The sequence below is a fragment of the Macaca thibetana genome, chromosome 7 (assembly GCF_024542745.1).
Source record: "Macaca thibetana thibetana isolate TM-01 chromosome 7, ASM2454274v1, whole genome shotgun sequence".
Classification (NCBI taxonomy): Eukaryota; Metazoa; Chordata; class Mammalia; order Primates; family Cercopithecidae; genus Macaca; species Macaca thibetana.
This window is the reverse complement of record NC_065584.1, coordinates 16,844,089-16,870,285: the sequence shown is the minus strand read 5'-3', so window position 1 is coordinate 16,870,285 and position 26,197 is coordinate 16,844,089. Positions and strand designations below refer to the sequence as shown.

The 26,197-nt window shown below is 46.1% G+C and overlaps 1 protein-coding gene and 1 pseudogene across 4 annotated transcripts in view; one reads left to right on the top strand and one right to left on the bottom strand.

Moving 5' to 3' along the window:
- The window catches only part of TTC7B (tetratricopeptide repeat domain 7B), a 271,924-nt gene that overhangs the window by 216,170 nt on the left and 29,557 nt on the right, over nucleotides 1-26,197 (bottom strand). For 3 of the 4 annotated variants that reach the window (XM_050799034.1, XM_050799035.1, XM_050799036.1), the window contains exon 3: nucleotides 24,588-24,756. In XM_050799034.1, the coding sequence (XP_050654991.1) occupies nucleotides 24,588-24,756 (169 nt within the window). The remainder of the gene's footprint in view (nucleotides 1-24,587; nucleotides 24,757-26,197) is intronic. The other variant, XM_050799037.1, reaches the window with a different exon arrangement.
- On the top strand, nucleotides 1,821-10,422 carry LOC126958219 (40S ribosomal protein S18-like; annotated as a pseudogene).

The following is a 26,197-nucleotide window of genomic DNA, read 5'->3' as shown; positions in this document are numbered from 1 at the left end:
TCGGGTTTCCACAGTCCTTATGACCAGCGATTTTCGGTTCATGAAAAATAGTACGTACTTCAATTCCTGCTAAAGCAGGAAACACACCTTTACATCCTTTCTCTTTGTAAATATCCACGCATTGAATGTTTAACGTATTAAATGCTGTCAGCGTCTACAAGAGTCTCTATAGATGTGGTCCCAGAAAACAATAAAGGGGCACATCGGTGAAGGCTCTGCTGCTGCCTGGGAACAGCCAGGGCGTGTGAGTGTGAACGCCTCCCAGAGAGCTCGGCTTGGTGAGTCCCTAAGGAGGCTCACTAATACGAGGTTAATCAAGAGGGTTGGCAAGTTTGCCTTTCTTCTCCATCCCTGAACTCGAGCTGAATCGCAGAATCAGCTCGAGTTCAGGGGCTGCAAATGGTCAGCCGGCCCTGGGGGACCACTGTCCCGGGGGCCGCGGCAGGAACCAGTCCTGCCTTCCTGAGGCTGCACCAGCGCAGGACGCAGGGTACGGGCTCCAGGACCGCCGGGCGGGGCGGGGCGGGGCGGAGCGGGGGGGGGGGGGCGGGCGAGCGCGCGAGGAGGGGCGGGGTGAGACGGGGCAAGAGCGCGGGGCGGGGCGAGGGCGGGGAGAGCAGTGGGCGGGGCGAGCAGTGGGCGGGGCGGGTCGCGAGCGCGAGGTGAGGGGGGAGGCGGGGCGGGGCGGGGCGGGACGCGGGGCGGGGCACGGCCCCAAGGCCGACCCGGCCGAGGACGCCCGGAGCAGTTTTGCGCATGCGCGGCCGTGGCGCTAGGCTCTGCTAGTACGCGGCTCCCGCGACCCCTGGCGGCGGCTGCTGAGGCGCTGCGGGACGACCTTGGGCGGCAGCTGGCAGCGAGTCCTAGTTGATGTGGCCCAGAGTTAAATAGCCTTAAGAGGTCCCAAGACTCGTTCACAGGTGGCTAAACGCAAACTAAGGCACCTCCCAGCACACCAGGATAGACGTGTCCTCCTTCAGTCCGGACTTGGCGGAATGTGTACCTGGGAGCCCCTCCCCAAACGACCTGCCAGCCCCAGTCCAGGAAGCAGGCACCCCTCACTCCACCTCTCCAATGGGAGCACTATCCCTGTCTCTAGCTCTAGGGTTGTTGTGAGGATAAAGGGAGCTAAAGGACAAGTGCTTAGAACAGTGTCTAGAAGGAATGCTGTAATTATTATTAATAATTTATTGTATTTTACAATTCCAGAACCTGGCACACAGTAGGCACTCAACAAACCAGTGGGCCCTGGAGGGCAGCTGCCTGCCTCTGCCTGGTTCAGGGGAGGCCCAGCCAGGCGGGCCCCAGGTTCCTTCCTGCTCTTCTGCCCCACTCCGACCCACTCCGGAGAGCCACGCTCTGAGCCGCACATGACTCTCTCCTCCACAGAACAATCTGTGCTCTGCTCCCGCCCCCGAGAGAGTTCTGAGCTTTCCAAATATGGATGCTTTTTACATTCCCAAAGCATCACGAACATTTGGGAGAAGAAAATGAACACCAGACATGGTTTGGAAACGACGGAAGCCAAGGGATGGGTGATAGTGGAACAAGAACTGTACTTGGAGTTTGAAAATTTAAAACACGAGTCTGGACTAGGAGATGTCTTACAACCTCACTAGGTTTGTAGCAGTCTAGGCCCCAGGGAGATCCTAGAAGTAAGCACCCAAACCCTAAGAATAAAAACTACAGCGGCCACCACCACACATTGCAGAGGCGAAAACTGCATTAAGGAGGCCCAGAGAGTCACCTGCTGTCAGAGGAAATGAGCAGTGGGAGGCAGTCCCTTGAGAGCCAAACAGCTTGAAAGTTGACAAATTGAGATGAACCAGCCCGTCGGTGAGTGCAGGCAGAAGAGGCGTTAGACACAAGAGTATTTGTTTTTATTTCAGGCCCAAACCAAAACCTATTTTCACCTGAAATGAAGTGGATCTCAGAATACACTAAGGTTGCCCTTTTGCTTAGGCACCTTGTGTGTTATTCAGCTAGAGTTTATCTTCAATAGTGTGCCCCTGGATGCCAGGGCAAAATGTTAAAGGATGGCCCTGTCACAGGCACCCCTGTGCAGCAGGCACTGTTGTCCCTGGCGCAAATGCAGGGAGATAAAGCAGGCAGCTTAGATATGACACAGCCTCAACACCCAACCCAGAATAAGCACTCACATATTTGCTGATTTAATGAATTAATAAATTACACAGTCTAGTTTGAGAGAGGCAAATGGCAGATGTGAAATAATTAAACAAAATCTGAATGCCAAATTAGATGGTACTAGCTATAAATAGAAGTGAAATCAGAGGATGGAGAGATTGGTGTGGACAAACGGGGCTGGAGAGGTCTGTACGCAACAACGGGTGTCACCAAGGGCGGACTCAGCACAGGGAAGAGAGGACTCCCAGATGGATGGAGAAGATAAACAGAGGTGGGGGGTTGGCCTGGCAGGGGTGAGAGCAGGTGGGCAAGGAGGCAGGCAGCCTGGAGCAGAGGATGGGTGGGATACAGCAGGACATGCAGCCAGCCTGCCAAGACTAGGACATATCCTCCACAGTCTGGAGAGGTGCACACCATACCTAGATCTGCCAGGGTTAGCAGGAGGACTTGAACTTGAGCTTCAAGCAATAAGGGAGAGAATAACTCTTTTTTTGAGATAACTAGCTCCTGAATATCAATATGAGTTTGTCCATGGTACATTTAAACCTCACATGGGCTTGTCCTGACACTCAGGCCACTATTTACACTCTTCACTACATTTTAACGTCACTTTAACTGAGAATGTAAATCCAGCACAAATGTCCAAATGCTCATGTATTTCAGGCACTGTAAACCCCAGGCTAAAGCTCTGTGTCATCGGCATCCCTCCACCCCTTCACTAGCCCAGAGCCCTGGGAGGCAAGCTGTCATGTTACTTGCTGGGGCCTTGCAGGGCCCAGCCTCTAGCCATGCTCTCCAAATGAGCTTCAGCCACTCCTGGGTTTTAACCAAGTCCTGCCCCTATACGCAGACCTATTCCTGAATCCTGACCAACAAACCAATAGCCTGGAAACCTTCATGCTGACCACTAGCCAAGAATTCCAATGTTTCCCCCAGGATAGCACCCTCTTGTGGACAAAGATATTTCACCATGTTCAGCCAACCCAGTATCTTCCCTCTACCCTCCAAGGAAAATGGGCTCCATTTCCTGAAATTGCCTTTGCAAAAATTGTAACAGTGAGAAAATTATGACAGTGAAAGAGATCTAAGTTATGACAGTGAAAGGGATCTGATCTAACCAACCCCTATCTTGCCATTAGCCCCCAAACTATGGTATTCCTGGGCTTAGGTTAAGCTAACTTTGGGAGATATTTAGTTTATAGTTTAAAAGATAATAGCACTTCCCCAAAACTCAACTGCCTCTGTCAAGCTAGTGAAAGACCACCAGGTTAGGAGGATGAGAGGAGCCTGAATTCTGCTAAGGCATAAGTGATTACCAGCCATTGTTCCAGAGGTCACAAGATTTGCAACTTCCCCAGTTACTCCTGCAGATAACATCACTACTGTAGAATCTACGATTGGCCTTTTGAGGTATCTCTTCAGGTTTTGGCATTTCTGACAACTAACAGCCCCACCAGATCCACCACAGGGTCATGCTTTGTGGCCCCACCCAGAAGCGGGCTCAGCACATGAAGACCATTTTTCACACCCCTATGATTGTATCCCCAACCAATCAGCAGCACCCATTCCCGTGCCTGCCAAACTATCCTTGAAAAACTCTAGCCCCGAATTTTCAGAGATTGATTTGATTCATAACTCCATCACCCGTGTGGCACAGCCAGCCTCATGTCAATTAAACTCTTTATTGCAATGCTGTGGCCTTAGTGAGTTGGTTTTGTCTGTGCAGTGGGCAGGAAGAATGCAATGGGCAATTACACTCCTGCAGTTTTCACTTGGTTTAACAACATCATTACCTGCCCAGTGAGCTAAACTAAAAATTTCACTGTCATGTGGATTCCTCCCTCAACCACCTTCCCATACAGCTCCCAACACACACAGCCTATCTCTCTGGCCTACTGCTTCTCTTTCAAATGACTCTGGATTCTGACTTGCCTGCCCCTGCCATGGCTCAGCACTTTGTACTTGGAATCTAGGCTTTTGCAATACCTCTGATACCTGTCAGAATCCAGTTAGGATAATGAAAACACTCTAGTTCTTTCAAACAAAGGGAATTGAATGTATGGAATTGTCTGCATAGGAGATGAAAGAGATAAGAGGCCAAACAGGATGGTTTTGTACCCCAGAATTCTGAAATAGCAGGAAGCACTAACATCCCTAGGACTGGAAAGAACATGGGGAGGAGGTAGAGTCTTAAGAGCTCAGAAGCTAGGGCCATAGAGAGCCAAAACCCAGAGGAAGCTCCCTAATGGGCACTAAAACTACAGAGAAAGGTTTCATCTGACAGGAGCTAGGACAACTGAAGAGACACCATTGCTGGCAAAGGTGCTGCCTGAGGCAGACAGAAATACCCTGGCTTATCTCTCTCTTCCAGTTTCCTACCAGTGCCTCTTCTTGACCAAACCCAGGCAGAAACCACTGACTTGGGCACCTGGGAAACAGCCTGCCGAATTCAGCCCACTGAAATGCAGAACAGAGAAAGGGCCCAAAGCCAACTAACCCCCTTAACCAGTCTCCTTTGCTAGAATCTTTCATTCCTTCTAATCTATTCTCCACTCTGTGCCAGAAAGATCTTTCTTGCTTAAAAACTTAATTAAGTCATTCCTCCTGCTTAAAACTTGGCAGGGTCTGGCAGTTTCCTGGCAGAAAAAATAGGACTTATCCACCAGGCTGATTTTGTCAATCAATTGCAAATATAGGAAGTGTTGCTTCCCTTGACTATGACATGTATCGGGTTTGCTCTATAACATGACATGGGCTCCTATTCGAAGTATTGCTATAGAACAGAATAGAGACTACTCCTCAAAGCCATCACCCCTGAAACTGGGAAATGACTAAAGATAACTACTTTTGAATCAGGGTTGTTTGCCATGATCAAGAGGCTAAGGGCTCCAGTGAAAACATACCATACAAAAGAACAGAGAGAGCAAGTAAAGTCTATTAAAATCAATTAAAACAACAGGGTAACTAGAGATTGAATTAGCAATCAAACAACTTCTACAAAGCAAAGCCCAGGCTCAGATGGCTTCCTTGGTGAACTGTACCAAATACTTGAAGAACTACCAACAATTCTTCAGGAACTCCTCCAAAAAGCAGAAAAGGAGGGAACACTTCACAACTCATTCTATGACACCAGTGTAACATTGACACCAAAACCAAAGGCATCACAAGAATACCACCAATATCTATTATGAATACAGATATTAAAACCCCCTACAAAATATTAGGACATGGAACCTAGCAACGTATTAAAAAATCATATACCATGACCAAATGGGATTTAATTCAGGAATGCAAGATTGGTTTAATATATGAAAATCATTCAATGTAAAACACCATATTTAAAAAATAAAGCACAAAAATTACATGAACAATACAATAAAAAAATTAGACAGTGTCTAACACCCTATAATGATAAAAACACTCAACAAACTAAAAATAGAAAAGAGCTTCTTCAAGTTGATAAAGGCTATCTATGAAAATGCCACTGCTAACATCTTTTTTTTTTTTTTTTTGGAGGCGGAGTCTCGCTCTGTCGCCCAGGCTGGAGTGCAGTGGCGCGATCTCGGCTCACTACAAGCTCCGCCTCCCAGGTTCACGCCATTCTCCTGCCTCACCCCCGCGAGTAGCCAGGACTACAGATGCCTGCCACCACGCCCGGCTAATTTTTTTGTATTTTTTTTTAGTAGAGACGGGGTTTCCCCATGTTAGTCAGGCTGGTCTCGATCTCCTGACCTTGTGATCCGCTTGCCTCGGCCTCCCAAAGTGCTGGGATTACAGGCGTGAGCCACCGCGCCCGGCCCACTGCTAACATCTTAATGGTGAAAAACTGAATGCTTTCCCCCTAAAATAAGGATGTCCACTCTGGTCATTTCTAATCAACATTGTAATGGAGATACTAGTCAGCACAATTAGGCAATATAAAGCAACAAAGTCATCCAGATTGGAAAGGAAAATGTAAAATTATCTGTGTTTGCAAATGCCATGATCTTATATATTTTAAGAACCCTAAAGAATCCACAAAAACAATGAGTTCAGCAGGGTTAAAGGATACAAGATTAATACACAAAAATGAGCTGTATTTCTATACCTTAGTAATGAGCAATCTGAAAGTGAAATTTAAAAAATAGTTTCACTTATAATAACATAAAAAAGAACACTGAGAATAAATTTAACAAAAGGAATGTAAGACTTGAATGCCAAAAAATCTACAAAACATTTTTGTTTTGTTTTGTTTTGTTTTTTGAGACGGAGTCTCGCTCTGTTGCTCGGGCTGGAGTGCAGTGGCTGGATCTCAGCTCACTGCAAGCTCTGCCTCCCGGGCTTACACCATTCTCCTGCCTCAGCTTCCCAAGTAGCTGGGACTACAGGCGCCCGCCGCCTCGCCCAGCTAGTTTTTGTATTTTTTTTTAGTAGAGATGGGGTTTCACCGTGTTAGCCAGGATGGTCTCGATCTCCTGACCTCGTGATCCGCCCGTCTCGGCCTCCCAAAGTGCTAGGATTACAGGCTTGAGCCACCGTACCCGGCCTACAAAACATTTTTGAAAGAAATTAAAGAAGACATCCCATGTTCATGGATTGGAAGACCTGATATTGTTAAGATAGCAATACTTCCCAAATCAATCTACAGATTCAACACAATCCCTATCAAGTATTATTTCTTACACTAATTTACAACCTGACCCTAAAATTTATATGGAAATGTAAGCCAAAACAATCTTGAAAAAGAAGAACAAAGTTACAAAACTCATACTCCCCAAACTCAAAATGTACTACAAAGCTACAGTAATAAAGACAGTGTGGTATTGGCATAAGGACAGACATACAGACCAGTGGAATAGAACAGAGAGTCCAGAAATAAACACTTACATATATGCTCAACTAATTTTCAACAAGCATGCCAAGACAATTCAATGGAGAAAGAACAGTATTTTCAACAAATGGTGCTGAAACAACTTTCCACATACAAAAAGAATGAAGGTGGATGCTGACCTCACAAAAATATACAAAAATTAACTCAAAATGGATCAGACACCTAAATTTAAGAGTAAAAACTATAAAACACATAGAAGAAACCACAAGAGTAAATCTTCATAAACTTGATTAGGCAGTGGTTTCTTAGATACAAAACCAAAAGGACAAAAATAATAAAAGAAAAAGTGAACTGGACTTAATCAAAATGAAAAATGTTTGCATTTCAAAGGACATCAGAGTGAAAGACAACCCACAAAATTGGAGAAAATATTTACAAACCATATATCTGTAAAAGAAATTGTATTTAGGATATATAAAGAACTACTAGGCTGAGCGCAGTGGCTCAAGCCTGTAATCCCAGCACTTTGGGAGGCCGAGACGGGTGGATCACGAGGTCAGGAGATCGAGACCATCCTGGCTAACCCAGTGAAACCCCGTCTCTACTAAAAAATACAAAAAGCTAGCCAGGCAAGGTGGCGGGCGCCTGTAGTCCCAGCTACTCGGGATGCTGAGGCAGGAGAATGGCGCGAACCCAGGAGGCGGAGCTTGCAGTGAGCTGAGATTGCGCCACTGCACTCCAGCCTGGGCGACAGAGCGAGACTCCGTCTCAAAAAAAAAAAAGAACTACTACAACTCGATAATAGAAAAACAAATAACCCAATTAAAAATGGGCAAAGAATCTGAATAGATATTTCTCCAAAGAAGATACACAAATGGCCAATAAGCACATGAAAAATTGCTTAATACCACTTATCATTAGGGAAATGCAAATAAAAACCACAGTGAGATACCATTTCATACACTCTAGGATGGCTATAATCAAAAAGACAGATAACAACAAGTGTTGATGAGGATGTGAAGAAATTAGAATCTTCATGCAGGTGGAGCTGCTCTGGCAAACAGCTTGCAGTTCCTCAAAAACTTACACTCAGAGTTACCACGTAATCCAATAATCCCACCCCTAAGTATATATCCAAGATAAATGAACACCCAAAATGTTTTGGATGGGATTATGCTCACCAAAAAACTTGTACATAAATGTTCATAGCAGCATTATTAATAATAGTCAAATAATAGAAACAACCTGCTGTCTACCAACTGATGAATGAACAAAATATGCAAAATGGTATATCCATACAATGTAATATTCAGCCACAAAAAGGAATGACACATGCAGCAACATATAAGAACCTTTAAAACATTATGCTAAATGAAAGATGCCAGATACAAAAAGTAAAATGATTTCATTTATAAAAAATGTCTAGACCAGGCAAATCTATAGAGACAGGGTACAGATTAGTAGCTGACTAGGGCTATAGAGTTGGGGTGGGATTCAGGAAATGGGAAGTAACTGTTAATGGGTAAAGGTTTCTTTTTTGGAGTAATAAAAATTTTCTGAAATTGATTGCGGTGATGGTTGCACAACTCTGAATATACTAAAAACCACTGAATTGTATACTTTAAAGGGTTGAATTGTATGGTATATAAATTATATATCAATAAGTCTGTTATTTAAAAAGCTATAAACAGATTTCCGGGAAGATGGTGGACTATGAAGCACCAGGAATCTATCTTCCCCCATAGACAACTATTGTACTGGCACAATCTGTTCAATATAACTATTTTGGAACTCTGGGGTCTCTTGAAGGCTTGCAATTTCCAGGGGGAAATCTTGATGGTAAATTGCAGTTAATTTCAGCTCTTAGCATAGTAGAATCTGTGAACATATTCCTAGAGAAGCAAATATGAAGCTTGCAGGAGCTAGGGTGGGCAAAGAGCACCCTCTCCTCCAAATATTGGGTATCTGTGTTCTGATCACTGACTGTTGCTTCTGATCACAGGGGTGCAGACAAGAGGCAGCAGCCATTGTTGCTGCACCTCCCTTCATTATTGCAAGCCACCCCACATACATCAACAGAAGTGACATCCAGAGGATTTAAAGGGCCAGTGCCCTTCCCCCCAGCCTCATTTTTCTCTTTTTCCTTTTTGAGAGCCAGACATTTGAGACTAGAGCAGTATGTAGTATGTAGGCAACTACATACATGGGGAAAATTAGATGGTTGACCATGCATGCCCATGGAAAGGCACAGACTCAGAGAAGACCTAAGAAGACCTCAAATATATACCCCAGGCTGATCCTTGGCACAAAGACAGCCTGCAACACTTTTAAAATAAACAAAAGCAGCAAACCCTGAGGAACAGGGAGAATCCAATTTCCAGAGTTACCACATTATTAGATTCAAATGCCTATTTTTCAATAACAACAAAAAAATCACAAGGCACACACACAAAAATGGAAAGAGCAGCCCATTCAGAGGAAAAGTATATATCAACTGAAACTGTCCTTGAAAAAGACCTGGGCCGGGCGCGGTGGCTCAAGCCTGTAATCCCAGCACTTTGGGAGGCCGAGACGGGCGGATCACGAGGTCAGGAGATCGAGACCATCCTGGCTAACATGGTGAAACCCCATCTCTACTAAAAAATACAAAAAGCTAGCCGGGCGAGGTGGCGGGCGCCTGTAGTCCCAGCTACTCGGGAGGCTGAGGCAGGAGAATGGCGTAAACCCGGGAGGCGGAGCTTGCAGTGAGCTGAGATCCGGCCACTGCACTCCAGCCCGGGTGACAGAGTGAGACTCCGTCTCAAAAAAAAAAAAAAAAAAGAAAAAGACCTGATGGCAGATCTACCAGACAAAGAAACAACCATTTTAAAGATGCTCAAGGGACTGAAGGAAGATGTTGTGAGAGTCAAGAAAATGATGTATGAACAAAATTGAAATGTCAAAAAGGAGACAGAAAACCTAAAAAAAAAAACCAATAAGAAATTCTGGACAGGAGGCCTGCGTGCCACCGCTTGTGCTGTCGCCATGTCTCTAGAGATCCTGAAAAGTTCCAGCATATTTTGCAAGTACTGAACACCAACATCAATGGGCGGTGGAAAACAGGCTTTGCCATCATTGCCATTAAGGGTGTGGGCCGAAGATATGCTCATGTGGTGTTGAGGAAAGCAGACACTTGACCACACCAAAAGGGCGGGAGAACTCACTGAGGATGAGATGGAATGCAGAATCCACGCCAGTACAAGATCCCAGACTGGTTCTTGAACAGACAGAAGGGTGTAAAGGATGGAAAATATAGCCAGGTCCTAGCCAATGGTCTGGACAACAAGCTTCATGAAGACCTGGAGCGACTGAAGAAAATTTGAGCCCACAGAGGGCTGCGCCACTTCTGGGGCCTTCGTGTCCAAAGTCAGCACACCAAGACCACTGGCCACCGTAGCCACACTGTGGGTGACTCCAAGAAGAAATAAGTCTGTAGGTCTTGTCTGTTAATAAATAGTTTATATACCAAAAAAAAAAAAAAAAGAAAAAGAAATTCTGGGCTAGGTGCAGTAGCTCACACCTGTAACTGCAGCACTTTGGGAGGCCAAGGCAGGAGCACCGCTTGAGCCCAGGAGCTCAAGCTTACACTGAGCTGTGATAGTGCCACAGCATTCAGGCCTGGGTGACAGAGCAAGACCGTGTCTCAATAAAAAACAGAAGTGAAATTCTAGAGCTGAAAAAGTACAATAAGTGAGATGAAAAATTCACTAGAGGGCTTCAAGGGCAAACTTGAGCAGGCAGTAAACTTGAAGACAGGACAATAGAAATTATCAAGAATAAGTGCTATGGTTTGAATGTGTCCCATAAAAAGGATGTATTGAAGACTTAATCCCCATTGCAACAGTGTTGGGAGGTAGGGCCTGATGAGTGGTGACCATACCATGAAGACACAGTGAGTGATTAATGCCATTATCTTGGGAGTGGATTCATTATAAAAGAGGAAGTCCAGCCCCCTTTTCCTTCTTTCTCTCACCCTCTCACCTTCCACCATGGGATGATAAGGCAAGAAGACCCTTGCCAGATGCTAGAACCTTCATATTGGACTTCCTAGCCTCCAGGAATGTGAGAAATAAATTCTTTTCTTTATAAGCTACCCAGTTTCTAGTGTTACGTGACAGCAACACAAAAATGACTAAGACATTGAAGAACAAACAGAAAAAAAGATTAAAGAAAAGTGAACAGAGCCTGACAAACATGTGGAACACCATCAAGAGAACTAACATATGCATTGTGGGAATTATAGAAGGAAAAGGGAAAGAGAAAGGAGCAGAGAGAATATTTGAAGAAATAATGACTGAAAACTTTTGAAATTTGATGAAAGATATTAAGTGAAAAGTACAGTTACCATTTACTATAGTTTTTCAGCTCCAGAATATAAACATCCAAGAAGCTCAACAAACTCCAAATAAAATGAACTGAGAAAGACCCATACCAAGGCACGTTATAATCAAACTTTTGAAGGACAAAGAAAGAATCTTAAAAGCAACAAGAAGCAACTTGTCACATACAAGGGACCCTCAATAAAATTATCAGATTTCTCATCAGAAACATAGCAGGCCAGATTGCAATAGGCTGATATATTCAAAGTGCTGAAAGAAACAGACTCTTAACCAATGTATTAGTCCATTTTCACACTGCTATAAAGAACTTCCTTGAGCCTGGGTAATTTCTAAAGGAAAGAGGATTAATTGGCTCACAGTTCCACATGGCTGGGGAGGCGGCGGGAGACTTACAATCATGGTGGAAGGGGATGCAGCCACCTTCTTTACAAGGCAGTGGGGGAGAGAGAGAGAGTGAAGGAGGAACTTCCAAACACTTACAAAACCATCAGATCACATGAGAACTCACTCACTATCAGAACAGCATGGGGAAAACTGCACCCATGAACCAATCACCTCCCTCCCTTAATACGTGGAGATCACAAATCCCTCACTCAACATATGGGTATTACAATTCAAAATGAGATCTGGATGAGGACACAGAGCAAACCATATCAACCACGAATCCCGTATCTGCCAAAGCTATCCTTCAAAAGTGAGAGAGAAATTAAAAAATTCCCAAGTAAACAAAAGCTGAGGAGTTTTTTTTACCACTAGAACTGCCCTGCAAGAAATGTTCACACAAGCCGTGCAAGGTGAAATGAAAGGACACTAAGCAATAACTCTAAGTTATATAAAGAACTAAGGATCTCAATAAAAGTGAATACATTAGCAATTATAAAACTAGTATTATTGTAACAATGGTTTGTAACTCCACTTTTTATTAACCACATGACTTAAGAGACTAATATATTTTTTAAATTATTACTCAAAAACTAGTATTATTATAACTCTGGTTTGTAATTCCACATTTTGTTTCCTATATAATTTAAGAGACAATGCACTTAAAAGAATTATTAGCTTTATGTTTTGGGGCATACAATGTATAAAGATATAATTTTGTGACATCAGTAATGGAAAGGGATGGGGATAGAGCTTTACAGGAATGGAGTTTTTGTATGTTAGTCAAGCTTATATACTTTTAAGTTAGAGTGTTAAACTTTAGGATGTTAAATGGAATCTTCATGGTAACCACAAAGAAAATAGCTAGCAAATATACACAAAAGGAAATGAGAAAGAAATTTAAACATTTCACTACAAAAAAAAATCAACTAACAAAAGAAGACAATAATGCAGAAAGCAAGAGACAAAAAAGGCTATAAGGCATGTAGAAAACATAGCAAATTACAGAAGTAAGTCCCTCATCAGTACCTACTTTAAATGGAAATGGATTAAACTCTCCAGTCAAAAGATGGACATTGACAGAATGCATTAAAAAAACATGATCCAACTATATGCTGTCTACAAGAGACTCTAGATCCACAGACACAAATACATTGATAGTGAAAGAATGGAAACAGATATTTCAACTGGGCCAATCAAAAGATGGAGATTGACAGAATGCATTAAAAAAACATGATCCAACTATATGCTGTTTACAAGAGACTCTAGATCCACAGACACAAATATATTGAAAGTGAAAGAATGGAAAAAGATATTCTGACTGGACAAAGTGGCTCACATTTCAGGGAGGCCGAGGTGGGAGAACTGCTTAAGCCCGGGAATTCAAGACCAGCCTGAGCAACACAGTAAGACTTCGTCTCTACAAAATAAAATTTAAAAATTAGCCAGACATGGTGGCATGAGCCTTTAGTCCCAGCTACTTGGGAGGCTGAGGCAAGAGTATCACTTGAACTCAGGAGGCTGAGGCTGCAGTGAGCTGTAATCACACCACTGTTCTGCAGCCTGGGTGACAGGGCAAGACTCTGTCACAAAACAAACAAACAAAAAGATATTCATGCAAATAGTAACCAAGAGAGCAGGGATGGCTATACTAAGATCCAACAAAACAGACTTTTAAATTAAAAAAGGTGTTGGGTGTGGTGGCATACTCCTGTAATCTCAGCTACCAGGAGGTTGAGGCAAGAGAGTCATTTGATGCTAGGAGTTTGAGACTATCCTGGGCAACATAGTGAGACCCTATCTCTACAAAAAATAAAAAAAATTAGCAGGGTTATGATGGTACACATCTGTAATTCTAGCTACTTGGCAGGCTGAAGCAGGAGATCTCTTGAGCCCAGGAATTCAAAGTTACAGTGAGCTATGATAGCACCACTGCACTCCAGCCTGGGTGACAGAATGAGACCTCATCTCTAAAAATACACAAATAAGAGACAAAGAAGGATGTTATATATTAATAAAGAGTCAATACAGTAAGAAGATATAACAATTATAAACATTTACATACGTAATTACAGACCATCAAAATAGATGAAGGAAAAACATCATATATTGAATTGAAGGGAGAAACAGAGAATTCTATAATAGTAGTTGGAAACTTCAATAATCCTCTCTTAAGAATGAATAGAACAACCAGGCCAGGCATGGTGGCTCACACCTGTAATCCCAGCACTTTAGGAGGCCAAGGTGGGCAGATCACCTGAGGTCGGGAGTTCAAGACCAGCCTGACCAACAGGGAGAAACCCCGTCTCTACTAAAAATACAAAATTAGCTGGGCGTGGTGGTGCATGCCTGTAATCCCAGCTACTCAGGAGGCTGAGGCAGGAGAATCGCTTGAACCCAGGAGGCAGAGGTTGCAGTGAGCCGAGATCATGCCATTGCACTCCAGACTGGGCAACAAGAGTGAAACTCCATCTCAAAAAACAAAACAAAACAAACAAGCAAAACAACCAGACAGAAATAAGGACATAGAGGACTTAACACAATAAACCAACTAGACCTAAGAGACATAAACAGTCACTCTACCCAATTTTCTTCTCAAGTACGCATGGGACATTTTCCAGGACAGACCATGTGTTAGGCTACAAATTGAGTCAAAACGTGATATGTGCACACAATAGAGTATTACTTTCCCTGTAGATGAAAGAAAATTCTGACACATGTTACAACATGGATGAACCTTGAGAACACTGTGTTAAGTGAAATGTAGGCCAATCACAAAAAGGCAAATACCACATGACTCCACTTACATGAGGTACCTAGAGTAGGCAAAATCAGGCAGACAGAAAGTAGAATGGTGTCTGCCAGCAACTGAGGGTGGGAGGGGAATGGGGAGTTATTGTTTCATGAGTTTTTAAAAGGGAAAGAGTTCTGGAGATAGATGGTGGTGACAGTTGCCCAGCAATGTGAAGAATACATTTAATCCCACTGAACTGTGCACTTAAAAATGATGAAGATGGGAAATTTTGTTATACGTGTTTTACCAAATAAAATAAATTGGGGGAAAAAAGCTATAGAGTGTATTTATAATATGAAAACTGAAATGACCTAGATGTTTCATGGGCAGCTGTTTCAAAAATATTCATAGGCCTGGCACCACAGCTCACGTCTGTAATCCCAGCACTTTGGGAGGTCAAGGTGGGAGGCTCACCTGAGCCCAGGAGTTCGAGACCAGCCTGGGCAACGTGTCAAAATCCCATCTCTACAAAAAATTTAAAAATTAGCCAGGTGTGGTGGTGCATGCCTGTCGTCTCAGCTACTTGTGGGGGCTGAGACAGGAGGATCTCTTGAGCCCAGTGTGGGGGATGGAGGTTGCAGTGAGCCAAGATAGCGCCACTGCACTCCAACCTGGGCGACAAAGCAAGACCCCGTCTCAAAAAAAGAAAAAAACTCCATAAGGCACACCACTGTGCAGCCTTTAAAAACTATGTTTTCAAAAATATTTAATGATGTGGAAAAATAATTGTACATACATACACACACAGAGTGAAAAAAGAATATAAAATAGGATATAAAGCATAATCCCAATTGTATATAAAAATATTAAATATACTATATATAATGTGTGTGTGTGTGTATGTGTGTGTGTTTAACAGTGGTTAACCAGCTGAAGTAATAGTAGGGTACCTGATTTTATTTATAAATATTTTTAAATAAATATTAAGTATATATATATTTTTTTATTTTCCAAACAGCCTACATTCAATACACAGCTAAAGAATAAATGCTCATTTTTAAATCAAAGGAATTGCATTCAGTGTTGGCTGGAATGAGAGGAGGCTGGTTCCTCACACTGCAGGGAGGAAAGGACACAGGCGCCCCGTTCTGCAGGGCAATCTGGAAATACCTCTCTCTGACCCAGAAACTCCACTGCTGGAAACCTCTCCTCGGGAAATCATTAAGAACAGGCACCTTTGGGAGGCCGAGGCGGGCGGATCACGAGGTCAGGAGATTGAGACCATCCTGGCTAACACGGTGAAACCCCGTCTCTACTAAAAAAATACAAAAAACTAGCCGGGCGAGGTGGCGGGCGCCTGTAGTCCCAGCTACTAGGGAGGCTGAGGCAGGAGAATGGAGGGAACTCGGGAGGCGGAGCTTGCAGTGAGCTGAGATCAGGACACTGCACTCCAGCCTGGGCGACAGAGCGAGACTCCGTCTCAAAAAAAAAAAAAAAAAAACAGGCACAAAGACCAGGCTGACAAGGTACTCATCACAGCCTCGTGTATAACAGTGAAAAGCTGAAAACAACCTACGTGTGCAAAAATAGAAGCTTTACTTAAATAGATTATACTTCATCCATACTATGAAATGTTATACAGCTGCTTAAATGTTGCAGAAATGTATCTACTGTCATGGAAAGTGTTTACGATCTATAGTGAAGTAGAAAAAGCAGTTCACAAAGCAGTATATATGGTATAATCCCACTTTTATAAAAAAAAATTCACACATATAGGAGGTGTAGAGAAGATCTGGAAGGAAATGAACTATAGTGTTAACAGCAACTGCCTTGAATAGATGGGGTAATGGATATCTTTATGTTCTTTTGATTAGTCTGCATTTCTGAATTTTATATAAAACACATGTATTTTGTCTATACTGAGAACAATTAGGCCGGGTGTACTGGCTCATGCCTGTAATCCCAGCACTTTGGGAGGCCAAGGCAGGAGGATCGCTTGAGTTCAGGAGTTCGGGACCAGCCTAGGCAACATGGAAAAATCTCATCTCTAGAAAAAACACCAAAAATTAGCCAGGCAGGATGGTGCATGCCTGTAGTCCCAGCTGAGGTGGGAGGATTGCTTGAGCCTGGAAGGCAGAGGTTGCGGTGAGCCGAGATCACAACAGCCTGGCAACGGAGCAAGACCCTGTTTCAAAAAAGTAAATAAATAATAAATTTTTAAAAAGAACAATAAAATAAAATTGTGGGTATGAAACAAGAGATCAATACCAGGGACAGCTAGAAGCATTGCTGGCTGGCTCAGCGAAGAAGCGTGGCGGGCAGGGCCTTCAGGGACAGGAGGGGCAAGGCCATCACAGCCACCTGCTGCTCCCAGCCTCAGCTGTCCATGAGATCTGACTATTCAAATCCCCTTCCACTGACCTTGGATTTATCAATGCAAAGCATCTTCCCATTTTCTCTTATTTAGTCTTCTCAGTACTCCTGTGAGAGCATTATTAGCTCTGTTTTGCAGATAAGAAAAGCCAGACTTAAATCACTCACAAATCACAGAACACAATCAAGGCTGAGCAGGTTATCTCACACCAGAATCGCATCAACCATATCCTCACTCACAATGAGTGATTACGCTCCCATTGACAGGCAGCTCAGTAAAGTGGAAAGAGTATGGATGTTGGAGTCCACAGGCCTTGCTTTGAATCCCATCTCAACTCTGAAAAGCAGCCTCTTAACCCCTCTGCAGGGAACGATAATCCTAGGGTCCAGGATTGTTCTCAGGATAAGCACAATCACGCAGGTAAATCACCGCACACCATGCCAGGCTCTCCATCAGCGCTCAATAAATGCTCAGGCACAGGGAAGCCCTGCCTCTCAGTGCGGCTGAGCTCTCCGGCAGCTGTGAGGTTAGAAATCGGCTTCCATAAATGGGACTAATGTTGAACTTCACGCAGTTTCCAATGCCCGGCTCTGGCACTGTCCCTGAGGCCAAAACAGACCGAGTTTCTTCCTCCAAGAGCCCTCTACACAGGTAAGGCCTGCTCCTCCACCCCTGGAGGCTGCTCTTCCCCCAAAAAGCCCCATTCCTTCAGTGTTGATCGGCCTCACGCGGTCTGCTCCCAAGGTCATCTCTAGTCCACAGTGACTCTCTCACAGAGCAGTCACCTGGCTGCTCCCCAATTTTCCCTTCTCTTCTTCCCTGCAGATGCTACCTCAAAGAAAAAAAGAAAGAGCCCTGGGCATATTTGATGAAAGGCTCAATGATGCTACCTCAAAGAAAAAAAGAAAGAGCCCTGGGCATATTTGATTCAGAGGAGCCACTGCTGTGGACATTTGTCATGGACACTGGACACTGCCCTTCCTCTGATCCCCCAATGGGACCAGCCCCTTTTCACCATGGTAACTGGATCAAGGGTGAGAATGTGATCCAGTTGGGGTGGAATAAGACACAACAAGGCCGGGCGCGGTGGCTCAAGCCTGTAATCCCAGTACTTTGGGAGGCCGAGACGGGTGGATCACTAGGTCAGAAGATCGAGACCATCCTGGCTAACACGGTGAAACCCCGTCTCTACTAAAAAATACAAAAAACTAGCCGGGCGAGGTGGCGGGCGCCTGTAGTCCCAGCTACTCAGGAGGCTGAGGCAGGAGAATGGCCCAAACCCGGGAGGCGGAGCTTGCAGTGAGCTGAGATCCGGCCACTGCACTCCAGCCTGGGCGACAGAGCGAGACTCCGTCTCAAAAAAAAAAAAGAAAAGACACAACAAGAACCCGGCCGAGATGTCTGAGGATCACACCCAGGAGAATGAGAGTCTGGAGCTGCTCTGCTTACCTGCGGTCTGAGAGGGAAAGCGACAAGAGGGGAAGGGAAACAGAGAGGAAGAATCCATGTATTTGAGCCCTGAAGCCAGCTGCCACTGAAGTCAGTTTAAGCTGGGTTTTCTTTCATCTACAACTGAAAAGGCCCTAATGCATAGATTGTGGCAGAAACTAGAAAATGGATTTGCAGCATGGCTTGGGCGGTCAGCGCTGCATACACCGTTTACCCCTCTGCATATGCCTAAGGCAGGAGCTTAGGTCCTGCCCTCAGAAAGCCCTGTGGGATGGAGTTGTCGAGGCTGACTTGGATTTGCACTGCCCCCTCCACCCGCTCTGTGAACAGAGCACACCTGCTCACTCCATCTGCCTGCCAAGCATCTGGCTGGGGCTGGGCAGAAGGGATGATGTGGGTAGCTTCTCCAGCTGCTGCTGACTTCTATGTACTCGCCATCTTCCAACATCAGCAACAACTTTCCCTTCCCTAAGCCACACTCCAGGCCTCTGATCTTCATGTGATCTTCCCCTAAAGATTCCCCTGCTAGGCCAGGCGTGGTAGCTCACGCCTGTAATCCCGGCACTTTGGGAGGCCAAGGCAGGTGGATCAACTGAGGTCAGGGGTTCGAGACCAGCCTGGCCAACATGGTAAAACCCCGTCTTTACTAAAAATACAAAAAAAAATTAGCCGGGCATGGTGGCACACACCTGTAATCCCAGCTGCTCGGGAGGCTGAGGCAGGAGAATCACTTGAACCCGGGAAACAGAAGTTACCGTGAGCTGAGATCGTGCCACTGCACTCCAGCCTGGGCAATAAGAGTGAAACTCTGTCTCAGGAAAAAAAAAAAAAAAAAGATTCCCCCTGTAAATGTATGGCTCCCAGGTCCCACTTCCTGATGGTCAAACCCTCCGCCTGACAAAGCAGATCCACTAAGGCACCAATGTATTCATGGAAAAAAGCCGGCCTCTCCCCTCTCCCCACAACCAGATGTTGTCACCTGGGGCATCTGAAGAGGCCAATCATTTGTGGTCAAACAAATGAAGAGGCCAATCATTTGTGGTAAGAATAAAAATAACACATTTGTTGATCTGCCGGGCATTGTGCTAAGTGCTTTACATGTATTCACCCATTCCCTGCACAACCCTGTAAGGTAGATATTATCTCCATTTACAGATGAGAAACAGACCCAGTGGGGTGAAAATAATTTGCCCAAGACCTTTTAGCTAGTAAGTGGCAAAGCCAGAGGTCAAACCTGGACAGTCTGACCCCGAAGCTTCATGCCCTTAACCACTGCATGGAAGAGCAGTTGCCACCCCAGGAGCAGGGAGGAATGGAGAAGGTAAAGGAGCTCTGTAAAGCGCCCGACATGGTGCCGCCTCCTCCACCTGGGCACAGAGGTCACTCAGCTTGATGGAAAAATTTCCTACTAAGAAACATCCCCACATCTTGGTCCTGCCCTGGATTGTGTGGCATAGGGCAAGTCCCTTCTCCTCTCTGGCACAGTGTCCCCTACTGGGAAATAAAATGTCTACATGGGAGATGACTGTGCAGGCCCCATTTACTCTCTAGAGCCAGCCCTCTGCTTTGGTGCCATGCGATCTGGAAAGGAAGTTAACTCCCCTGCTGTTTCCAGGCCGCACTTTTAAAATTTTTTAATTTCCAGTTTTAAAATTTTGTTTTACTAAAAAGGGAACTGTTCATTTTGTCTCTTCTATTAATTATGTTTCTGTTTATAAAGCAGAGATAGGTGCTTACTTTCCTCTGTGTACGCAGAAAAGAAAGTCACAGAAAATGCTGAGAAAGCCAAACAGCCCTGTTATAGGAGGCAGCCAGTCAGGCACGAGCAGAGCAGGAGAGGGCTCCCCGCGACACACACACACACACACACCAGAAATGTCAGGTGACCATCAGGTGATGGTCAGGCAGTTGTTAACCGTTTCTCTAAAATAATAATTGGTAGCAGCCTGCATCAGGAAAAAGCAGCCTCCCAGCAGATAGAAAAAACTCGAAATTGGTGATCAGCAGCTTCCCAACAAGCTCTCAGGAATTGGGCGAGTGGGCGCAAGCATGCGCACTAAGGGGCAAAATGGCGGAGTGTAACTGGTAGATGACCTTCTTCTAGGAATGCTAGATTGGCAAGGCAAGAACGCCTTAAGTGAGCATGCGTACAACTCCAGTCGTTTCTTACATAATTCTAATGTACTGTGCTATGACAGCATCAAATATGATTGACTCTGAATGGGTGGGTCCCAGGGGGCTTCAGAGAAGACAGCAATATGAGCTTGAAGGACAGAATTTACAAGAGGAAACTCGGCAAGGGTGAGGCATTAAAGTAGAGGAACCAAGGGCGGGAGTACAAATCTAGGGTATTCTCGAGTGACCTGAATGTTTTCTCCCTGAAGAAACCTTACCTGGCCTAGCTGAGTTCCAGTCCATATGCCAACAAAAGAGAGCAATTAGGAACATGGGCGTCAGACTGAGACCCCATTCTGCCACTTGGAGGAGAACATCGGCCCTAGAGCCAGTCTCTGAGGTCAAGTCCTGGCTCGACCACTTCCTAGCTGTAGGACCCTGGGCAGGTTTACCTAACCTCTCTGTGCCCCAGGTTTCTTTTCTGTAAAATGGAAAGAACAATGGTGTTTACCTCATAGGTGGTGGTAAAGAATGAATGAAGGCTGGGCGCGGTGGCTCACACCTATAATCCCAACACTTTGGGAGGCCGAGGCGGGCAGATCACCCGAGATCAGGAGTTCGAGACCAGCCTGGCCAACATGGTGAAACCCTGTCTCTACTAAAAAATAAAAAAAAATTAGCCAGGTGTAATGGTGCACACCTGTAATCCCAGCTACTTGGGAGGCTGAGGCAGGAGAATCACTTGAACCTGGGAAGCGGAGGTTGCAGTGGGCCCAGATTGCGCCATTGCACTCCAGCCCAGGTGACAGAGTGAGACTCCGTTTAAAAAAAAAAAAAAAAAAAGAGTGAATACTGGGATAAAGGGCACCACACCTGGCGCGCAGGAATCTTTCAGTACACCATGGCCACTGCTACGCTTCTGCGTAACCTTACCTCCTCTCATTTCTCTCTTCAGTAGATTTGGGGTTTGGAGAGTTAAAGAGACAGGAAATTCCCTAACATAGTGCTGGCCCATAGGACATTCTGGGAGCTGAACCATACAGTCTTCCGATTCCCAATCAGCAAAGGCTAACGCTGGCTGGCTAGGGGAAGGGACTCTATCTGAAAACCCTGACCAACTCAGACCTCAGGTCACCAGGGAGAAGTTGAGGTGACAAAGAAAGTATGTAGGTCAATCCCGCTGCCTAGGGCGTGTGCAGATAGAGGAGGGACCAACATTCAGAGAACCCCCTGGCAGCAGCCTCCCCTTAAAAATCCTCAGGGACCTTGGTGAAGAAAGAGAGCCAAGAATATTCCTACACAGAGCTAGGACCGAGGGCCTCTTGAACTCCTCAGAGAGCAGGCCTGTCTCTGGGCATCTCCATGAATTGGGCCCAAAATTGCCCTGTTAGTACAAGTCACTTCCAGTCCCTCACGGCCCACCCAACACTCAGCTTCAGCTGACATTTACATCGTGCTCACTATGTGCCGGCGCTGTAGAAGAATTTCATGTGTGCTCTCTCATGCAGTCCTGTGACAAGCCAATGAGAGCTTGATGGGCGGGGAAACAGGGGCAGAGAGAGGCTAGGGAACTTGGACAAGGCCCCAGAGCCAGCATGTGACACACAGAGTAGGACCCAGGCAGATGGTCAGGGCCGGTGCTCAAAACTATCCCTCTACACTGCCTCTCACCTGGCCCACCAGGCTCTCCAGGGCCTGGAGCCCCCAGGCTGCCGGCCACTTCCTCTAGGCAGAAGTGACCTTCCCTCTCCCGGTACACATGTGACTCTACCTGCACTCATGGAAGTCAGAAACTAGCCAGACCCAGGTCTCCCGTGAGCCAGCAAGTGTCCCAAGAGCCAATGCCACAACCTCATGGGTAGGGTGACCACATATCACCCAGGGCCAGGCTCAGGGCCCAAGTCGCCTGTCCTCCTTGCCCACCTTTCATGGCAGCCACAAGACTGAGCTGGCAGTGCCACCTGTAGACAGCCTACCTCCATTAAACTATCTCAGAACCAGTCCTAGGATGTGGGCTCTGGGTACTGGGCAGGCCCCAAAGCCACCTCCCACCCCCAAATAGCAAGCCAACTCCTGGTTCCACCCACCAGCCCCAGGGCAGTTGGGCAGGTGGAAATTGCCAGATGATGCTTTGCTCTCCTTCCGGAATACTGTTGCTGGCCACACACACACAGAGCTCCTGATGCACGTGAGGTAGCTGGGTGAGCACCAGGGAGAGAAGAACGTGGCTGTGTGGCACAGACCCCAGCATTCCCTACAGCTCAGACAGATGCAAACAAAGCCAAACGCTGTCAGGACCCCAGAGGCAGCCTCAAAGGGGCGTGCCCATTAAACTGCCAGAGTGCCCTGTCAAGAGCAACGGCATTATTTCCGAGCCCACGGGGATGTTTAGAATTAGAGGAGCCTGGCAGTACTCAAGGGTCCCCAGGGAACTGGGTGAATACATCATTCCCATCACAAAGCTCTCAACAAGTGTGCCCCGGGCTGGGTCTTTGTTCAACATTGCATAAGACAACTGAGTCAGACAGGCTGGACTACCTGTAGCCCCCTCATCTCAGCCAGAAAGTGCTGGCAGCACACAATGGCCAGCTCATGACTGTGCTGGAGGGACAAGCCACCCAGGGCCCTGGCCTCTGCCAGCCACAGTCAGTCACGGTACTTGGTTTGAACAGCAGATGGCCAGAGGACAGGAGCCACTCCAGATAGTTCACTTCTTGCCATGGCCTTAAGAAGTCCCATTCAAAGTGTCCTCTTGCTCTAGAAAGCCTTCCTGGCCCTGCTGGCCTGAAGTGACCTCCCCATATTACCCATCCCTAGCTTTTACCATTTGCTGCCCTGTTTGGGGTTGAGGTTTTATTTTTATTTTTTAAATTTTTTTGAGATGGAGTCTCGCTCTTGTCACCCAGGCTGGAGTGCAATGGCGTGATCTCGGCTCACTGCAATCTCTGTCTCCCGGGTTCAAGCAATTCTCCTGCCTCAGCCTCCTGAGTAGCTGGGATTACAGGCGCCTGCCACCACACCCGGCTAATTTTTGTACTTTCAGTAGAGACGGGGTTTCGCCATGTTGGCCAGGCTGGTCTCGAACTCCTGACCTCAGGTGATCCTCCCACCTTGGCCTCCCAAAGTGCTGGGATTACAGGCGTGAGCTACCGCACCTGGTAGAGATTTTAAAATATCATTTATGCAGCATTTAGAACTTGCCAGGTACTACATTAAATGCTTTACATACACTATTTGGCTTAATCCTCCTAATAGCCCCATGAAGTCGGTGTGATTATGCCCATTATAGATTGAGGAAGCGGCAGTTTGGAACGGTCCCGTCGTCTGTGTGTCCTGTGCTTCCATACTTTTTCTTCCCATGAGACTGCATTATCTCACACTAGAGTGCAAACTGCTTCATGGCAGTGAGATATTTACGCGTTCTTCTTGTCCCTGAATAGGTACACAGTTAACTAAGAGAGGACTGATTGCTAGTGATTGTTGTGTGGCAACTGATTAGCCTTAATTAACCCAGAGGTGGCATTTATGAATAAAAACGTCATCAGCCATGTGGCCAACTGACCATATGATATGAATCCCTATATGCTGTGCAGGATTTTAATTACCAAGGCAGGCCCCCGCTGAAGTTGCATATTACTTATCAAGAAACTTTGCTGAAGCCAGGCACGGTGGCTCACGCCTGTAATCCCAACACTTTGGGAGGCTGAGGTGGGTGGATCACCTGGCGTCAGGAGTTCGAGACCAGCCTGACCAACATGGAGAAACCCCCCTGTCTATTAAAAATACAAAATTAGCCGGGCATGGTGGCACATGCCTGTAATCCCAGCTACTCGGGAGGTTGAGGCAGGAGAATCACTTATACCCGGGAGGTGGAGGTTGCGGTGGGCCAAGATCGCACCATTGCACTCCAGCCTAGGCAACAAGAGCAAACCTCCATCTCAAAAAGAAAGAAAGAAAGAAACTTTGCTGACATGTTTTTCCTTCATCCCCTTCAGTGACAGCTGATGGCCACTGGCTCGGAGGAACAAACCCCTGCTGGGCTTAGCATGACCCAGCACGTGCTGCAGGATGGCCCCAGCAGCCTTGCTGGGAGCTGCCAGGTTCATCACCAGCCAAGGGCCAGGGGTCAAACAGGCGGCTCCCAAGAGGCGCTGCTGGCTCCAGGGCATGGGATACTGTGTTAGAAGGCACGGGCCTCACCTTTGGTAGCATAGGCTTCTGCGATCACCCGCAGCCTGTAGGGCGGGGCAGCTGTCAGCGGCAGGTCGTCCAGGCCCACCCGGGCATAAATGTTCAGAGCTTCTTTATAATCACCTTCCACATAATTCAACTTGGCCATGATCAGATTGGATTCTTGTAGGAATTCTGACTAGAAGGGAAAGGAGAGAAAGAAAAGCATTTTCCTACAATATCAGGCATGATGCTCCCTCGGAGCCCAGCCAGCTGCCACCGTAAAACCCCACAGCTCCCCGCACAAGAGTTTGGACGTGAATGTTCTGAGCAATGTTATCCACAATAGCCAAACAGTGGAAACAACCCAAATGTCCACCAAAACGTGGGCTAGCCATAAAATGGAATATTACTCAGTTGTAGTAAAGAATGAAGTACTGTTATGTGCTACAACATAGACGAACCCCAACAACATGATGCCAAGTGAAAAATCCAGTCACAAAAAATATGTATGGAAGCATACATATGCTTCCATGTGTATGAGATGTCCAGGATAGTCAAATCTACAGTCAGAAAATAGATTCGTCTTGGCTAGGCATGGGAGGTGGCTGCTAATGACGATGGGTTTCTTTGGAAGGTGATGAAAATGTTCTAGAATTGATTGTGGTGATGGTTGCACAACTTCATGAATATACTAAAAATCGCTGAAGTGGACACTCTGAATGGGTGAGTTGTATGGTATGTGAATTACACTTCAAGAAAGCTGTTGCAAAAACCAAACCAAAACCAAACCCTGCGGCTCCCCTCACCAGGCCCATGGCTGGGTGGGCCGGCTGGGCCAAGGAAGGAAGGAATGCTTCATAAGTTAAACATACAAGCACCTGTCTCAGAAAAGAAGCGGCCCAGACATCCTGGTGGGCCGGCCATGGCAGTGGAGATGCACCACAACCCTGTAACCCAAATCATCAAGGAGGGCCTTCCCAAATGGATGTGAAGATTAGGACTTGCTTGCTTTCCAGGGCGAAGTTTCTCACTAAGCCACTGAAGTTTCTAAACTGAGGTGACCTGGTACCCTCCCCAGAGGCTGAAGGCTGGAAGTTCTCTGTGGGCCCCCCTTCCTCCCAGTCAGCGAGGCTGACCTGGCCAGTCCCCCACTCCCCAAAGCCTCATCATTACCCTTCTTCCCGACCCGTCCCCTAGCACCTAGGGAGAGAACAGGCCACCCTGCCACCTATATAAGGAAACAGATTTATCTTCCTTGGCCAGACCTTCTCCTCAGAGCCCAAGCGGTTCAAAGCTGAGGTTTTTGCTTACGGAAGCACACCATGAAACCACACTATTTATACTGTAACCTAGAGCTTTGATGGGTGGACAACAAGGCCAGGTAGCCAGCTACAGCGTGTTAAAGCAGCTATCTCAGCCAACGTGGTCAGCTTCCAGGCATTTCTTGGAAGAGAGAGGGACATCAGGCAGCATTGGAAAGGATGGTGGAGTGGGCAAGGAGGACTGATAGGAGCAAAGGTGTTTATGGGGGGCCCAAGGGAGAGGCACCAGAGGAATTAGAATTACATCTGGAGACGGAGAAATCAAAACAGACTCAGAAAAGAGAAAAAAAGCATCCAGGCCGCGTGCGGTGGCTC